The sequence below is a fragment of the Sinocyclocheilus anshuiensis genome, unplaced genomic scaffold (assembly GCF_001515605.1).
Source record: "Sinocyclocheilus anshuiensis isolate Anshui unplaced genomic scaffold, SAMN03320099.WGS_v1.1 scaffold1000, whole genome shotgun sequence".
Taxonomy (NCBI): Eukaryota; Metazoa; Chordata; class Actinopteri; order Cypriniformes; family Cyprinidae; genus Sinocyclocheilus; species Sinocyclocheilus anshuiensis.
Window position 1 is genome coordinate 283114 of NW_015552600.1, and position 6209 is coordinate 289322.

At 32.9% G+C, this 6209-nt stretch overlaps 1 protein-coding gene across 1 annotated transcript; it reads left to right on the forward strand.

Annotated features, from left to right (window-relative positions):
• The first annotated feature begins 3030 nt into the window (after positions 1-3030).
• LOC107665749 (C-type lectin domain family 10 member A-like) lies at positions 3031-5639 on the forward strand. The gene is made up of 6 exons (XM_016456759.1): positions 3031-3067; positions 3169-3369; positions 3502-3555; positions 4531-4860; positions 5184-5278; positions 5379-5639. Exons 1-6 carry the CDS (start codon positions 3031-3033, stop codon positions 5523-5525), a joined length of 864 nt encoding a protein of 287 aa, XP_016312245.1. The 3' UTR covers positions 5526-5639.
• Positions 5640-6209: the final 570 nt, after the last annotated feature.

The following is a 6209-nucleotide window of genomic DNA, read 5'->3' on the forward strand; positions in this document are numbered from 1 at the left end:
TTATAAATGGGGGCAACCTATGAAGGATGAACAAATAATGTCATCACATTAAAAAATAACTTTCAAATTCGGCAATACTTAAAGCTTTGAAGTGCTGGGAAAAGTTGTGTGAAGCATTTAAAAACACTCGAAAACATTAGACCATTTCTGCCACAAGCTGTTCCTGTAGTTTTACTATGTTAAATCCACGGTGAATGGTGGTGATTTGTGTTTATTGAACAAGTTTTTCCTGGTTTCCACATCAGTGATGTTTGTTCTGGTATCTGTAGCTTTGGCAGAATTCTGCGCTGAATTTGAATGCTTCTCACAAGATTTAACAGAGATGTTATTGATTCTGCGGTGAATTCGACTGCATTGTTCACTGTATCTCCCAGCGCTGTGTATAACGGAGTTGAGATTGAGATCAGCCCGCGGCTCCGGCCCGAGCAGATAAACGGTCTGTGCTGCGTAGTTCCGCTTTCGGTTGGTTTGTCCAATGTAGCTCTTGTAAATCGGTCACGATGAGAACGCAAGGCTGTTCATTCCATTTTTGGAATTACTAATTGGTTACTATTCATTTATACAAAACTATTATATTATATAAACTTTTATATATTAATATAAATAACAACAGAGTTTATGTTTGTGATCTAAATAAATAAATAAACAAATAAATAATTTGAATATAATTTGAAAAACACATTCTCAACAATTCAATGTTTATTTGCATGAGCTGTTTTCATAAAGTTTGCATGTGTTGGAGATTGATGAACATTCAAATATAAAAACATAAATATAGCACATAATAGTAAACTGACAAACTTAGTCACACAAATATGACACTTTTTGAAAACACCAATGTGTACAAACAGAATTGTGTTTCGAAATGGTCCAGTAAGTTAAAGATAAACACCCTGGTTACAATGAGGTGTGAACACTGACAATAAAGGTGAGATGAAGACAGCTGATGCTTTGCATGCAGTTAAAGAGAATATTAAAGCTCAGGAAAACTCATAAAAGCATGAGAGAAGAGAAGAAGAGGAGAAGTTCACTCAGGTTTGTGTTGTTTTTCATTTGCAACTCATTTTAACTCTCCTGTTGTGTTCAAAAACTGGGTTAGACTTCTGTGTTTGAGGTCAGTCGGCATTGGTTTCCGTTCGATTTTGACTGAATGCGCATTGCGATGACGTCACGGGACGCGTCTAAACCCAAAATCTGCTGGAATTTCGAAAATTTGCGAGCTCTTGCAGAAATTGCGGAGTTTGCTTGATTTTGCAATAAATTCAGAAATCGCAGAGTCACAAAACCCTGGAGGGACTGACCAGAGCTTCCAGTCTGGAGGAGAGCCTTGGGAAGCAACATTGCATTAAAAAGAAACAATGTAACATAATTTGTTTCTATTCTTAGAATGAGCCACACAATAATGTAACATTCTACTTTACGATGTAACATTCCCGAGTACAGACTTTGACCAACTTCCATCACTGAATGAGTCAGCAGTATTTTGCATGATGTGAGAATCAGGTGCTGAACCTCTCGTCATCATACAAATGCGTTCTGTACGTGAAAATGAGGCTGAAAATAATCCTAAACCTAATAAACAAGTCTTCATATCCACTTATGCTTCAGTCTGTGTTTAGACTAAGAAAAATATTTTATTTGTAAAGTAAAATAAAATATAATTGAATTAAAATAATAAATGTAATCAAAATATATAAATAATTCATTGTAATATATATATATATATATATATATTATTATTTTATTAAGACAGATGAGGTGTGCACACTAGTTTACTAATTGGTTACTATTCATTTATACAAAACTATTATATTATATAAACTTTTATATATTAATATAAATAACAACAGAGTTTATGTTTGTGATCTAAATAAATAAATAAACAAATAAATAATTTGAATATAATTTGAAAAACACATTCTCAACAATTCAATGTTTATTTGCATGAGCTGTTTTCATAAAGTTTGCATGTGTTGGAGATTGATGAACATTCAAATATAAAAACATAAATATAGCACATAATAGTAAACTGACAAACTTAGTCACACAAATATGACACTTTTTGAAAACACCAATGTGTACAAACAGAATTGTGTTTCGAAATGGTCCAGTAAGTTAAAGATAAACACCCTGGTTACAATGAGGTGTGAACACTGACAATAAAGGTGAGATGAAGACAGCTGATGCTTTGCATGCAGTTAAAGAGAATATTAAAGCTCAGGAAAACTCATAAAAGCATGAGAGAAGAGAAGAAGAGGAGAAGTTCACTCAGGTTTGTGTTGTTTTTCATTTGCAACTCATTTTAACTCTCCTGTTGTGTTCAAAAACTGGGTTAGACTTCTGTGTTTGAGGTCAGTCGGCATTGGTTTCCGTTCGATTAGCCAAAAAATGGCATATGAACACTAAAGATTCAGGTAAAAACAGAAAACCTCTATTGTAGCTTGTCAGATCGAGAGTACAGAATAAAAATTGTGACAAAAAGGAAAAAAAAATCTGAAAATCTAATTAGATAAAGAAACAGTGAATATTCTTTAGATGATTCAGAAGACAAATCTCAATTTGAAGGAAACTTTGAGTCTTACGTTTCTAAAGTTTTTATGCATTTCATATTTTAGTGCTCGACAAGCTAGAATAAAGGACTTCCATTTTTATCTGCATTTGCAACACTGTAGTGTTGTTCAAAGTGTTGATTTTTGTCAAATTGCATGAAAACCAATCAAAGGGTCAAAGGGGGAATCTGTAGGACCCCAAAACAAAAATTTTTTGTAAAGCCTTTCCAAAACACAACTATGTGTTGAAACTTTGCATGCACATTCATGACCCTAAATAAGAATTATTCACCAAATTTTAAGAAGAAATAAATAGTTGAACCAGTATTTTGAGCAGTTTGAAAAATGCAAGTCAAATTGACCTGCAACACAACAAGAGGGTTTTAAAAACAGTCAAAAATGTTATCAATAATAAATAATGCATTTATGGTCATATTAAGAAACCGTAACCTCGTTGCAGAATCCTGGTGCATGCAAGATAATGGAGCACAAACTATTTACACTCCTCATTTTAATCGGTATGTTCCCTTCAGTGCATGTGTTTACTGTATTTGTCCGTTATTTGACAGAGAGAGTATGTTTTATGCTTTATTGACTACTAATGGGTGTCTTTTTCTAGGTTTTTCCACCTCACCGGTTCTTCAGCAGTCTATGAACATGTACTACTTTGTGTCAGAGTTAAAATCATTCGCCGAAGCCCAGCTGTACTGCAGAGCGACGTACACGGATCTGGCGACTATTGAAAACACGGATGATCTGGACACGCTTCGGACCGATCAGGTCACATACATGGATGCGTGGATCGGCCTGATGGAAACCGGTCATTTTTACTGGCACTGGGCTCTGGCAGACAGACACTTTTATAAAGACGGAGAGATAAAATACAGAAACTGGGCAGCATTCTAGCCAGACGATGGATTGAATCAAGACTGTGTCATTGTGACTTACAAAGGACAGTTTCAAAACACCAACTGCCTCGATCTCTTCAACTTCATTTGTTATGATGGTGAGTAACAGTGGGTGATACGGAAAAATAACATCATGAATTTTTCAGCCTGAATCACGATCCACGATCTTATCACAATGTTGTTTTTAAGACATAATAATAGCCAACATAAGTATAGCCAAAATAATGTCCTTATTTAAAAAATATAGCCTTACAACAGCTTGTTTACCAAATTTTTAAATATTTTTTAAATTGAAATAATGCTGAAATAAAAAAAGACATTTATTGGATGAAAATAAATAATAAAGAGCTTAAATGTAAATTAGTAAAAAAAAAAAACACTATTAAAGCTATATAGATTTTTTCAGACTAAAATTAAAATGAAAACTGTCAATATAAAAATAAATCCTAATTCAAATATTCATAAAAACCATAACAAACTACACTAAAAATGGCATTACTTAAAATTAACTAACTGAAAAATATTTAAAAAAAAAAACTTCTTTCATTAAGACATCATTTATGATTTTTGTTTAAAGTTGCAGTATAAAAATACACTAAATAAACTAAAAACTAAAACTTAACTACATAGACTCATAAAAACATTTACAAAAGCAGACAAATTACTTAAATTTGAATTTAAACATATCCAAAATATTAACAAAACTAAAAAAATATATATCGATACGACTAAAATCAGCCTGATTTAAATAATGGTTTTTAGTATTTTTTACATTTATTTTTTAATGAGCTTTTTTATTTTTTTTATTTTAATGTTAGTTAAAGCTTTAGTAACTTTGCGTGTGTTTTTTTTTTTTTTTTTTTGGAATATGAATCAATATTGTTTAATAATAATCAATATTGTTTAACAATAATCAATATTGTTAACTAGCAGAACCAAAATTAAGTTTTTATATTTTATTTCAGTTTAAGGTATTTTATAACGTAACATTTTTTATGGTTTTAGTTTAGTTAACTATAACAACCCTGGTACGTGTTACAGTGTTTGCTGACTTGCATCTTTTGCTCCTATAGCGAACAGTACTGAGCAGCGATACATCTACATCAGCTTTCTCTACACATGGAGAGAAGCCCAGCGTCACTGCAGACTATATTACACCGATCTGGTCAGCGTGAGGAACCTGGATGAGAACAACCAGATTATGGGTCTGATTCCCACGCTGGGATTCGCATACATCGGCCTGTTCAAAGACGACTTCGCCTGGTCCGACGACAGCACGTCATCCTTCAGAAACTGGGATTTGCTTCAGCCAGATTTTCTTGGAGAATGTGTTGCATTGACAGACAACAAATTTTGGAAAACGGAGCTCTGCGGAAAACTGAAACCATTTTTCTGTTATCGGAGTGAGTGTTTGTCATTTACAAACACAATGTGTACTGAGCTGACACTAATTATTATTAGTAGTAGTTGTATTATGTACAATGTCTTAAATGTTAAGTGTCTTGATTTAAGCGATGATCATGATCAGTAATTGCTAGTGAATTTCACAATAACAAAAAACATAATTACAAAGAAACAGAAGTAAAATTTTGTAGTAAAAAGATAAATAGTAATATCTTGTACATAATCTTTGTTTACAACTTCAAATAATCTTTTTTTTTTTCCCAAATGTATCTCAGTTTTGAACATTTTCAGTCAATACTATAGGCTGTAATGTTTTGTTCAGGTGTAGGTGGTATGAAGAGACAGATCCTGAGACTGGAGGTGAAATCTGCTCTGAATGTCAATGATCTGGATATGCAGATGGCCATCTTAGCGGAGGTGAGTCGCTTTAGTTCCCTCGTAACACAAAGCAGCTTAATTATGCCTAATTATGCAGACTTTTGAATGTGTATCAAACCAGGTGTGTTTTGGTCGTCAGATCCAGCAGGGCCTTCAGAAACTGGGAGTGACGAACGTCACCAAGCTGGAATGGAGAGCAGCAGCAAACGGGATGGTTTTTCAGAAGAAAGAGAGTAAAATGAACGTAGAGCAGAAGAGATGCGCTCCTGTGGTAATGATTCACTGATACTCATGAATACTGGTGCTCATCACACCTGCACGATACCTACATAAGAATAACCCTAACCCTCACAGGCATTCACACTACAGACAGAAAATGAACAAATAACCTAAAAAAAAAAACGCTCCTCCTCAACACATGTACTTACTATTAAACCACTACTAAACCATCTGAAACGATACTCACCTAATACTAAAAATGACTTCATGAGTCTATAATGTGTTTTGATTCCTGATGTTTTAGTGCTCAGATATACTGCAGTGAACCGTATGTGGTTAACAACTGAAATAAACTAACATGCCGTGGTCATAATTTTAATCACTGAGTACCAGAAAGTAAATATCAAATATGGCATTGGTGCATCCCTATTTTGTTATATTTATATGTGAATGTTTAGAGAAAAAAAAGAAAGAATATGAAATTATATTATAATGCTTATGATATTTAAAATAAATATAGTGTTGTATTATCATTTGTGGTTATGGTTGCTTTTTGTAATAAAGTACATATGTCATGTTCTTGTGTTCAGATTAGTGTTATTTTACCATCATAGATATAATATAGTTTGTACAATATTTTTGTTAATTTTTTTTTTCTGCTTTCACATTAATTTTAGTTAAAGTTCTAGTAATTTTGTTGTGTGTTTGTCATTTTTATTATGTTTTTAAACATGTATAAACAGTTTGGTTT

Excerpts from the sequence above, each read along its gene's own strand:
- LOC107665749 (XM_016456759.1), top strand. The coding sequence starts at position 3,031 with ATGGAGCACAAACTATTTACACTCCTCATTTTAATCG. Across the intron at positions 3,370-3,501 it reads GATCGGCCTGATGGAAACCG|GACAGTTTCAAAACACCAAC; the intron begins GTCATTTTTACT and ends TGACTTACAAAG. Across the intron at positions 4,861-5,183 it reads ACCATTTTTCTGTTATCGGA|GTGTAGGTGGTATGAAGAGA; the intron begins GTGAGTGTTTGT and ends TGTTTTGTTCAG.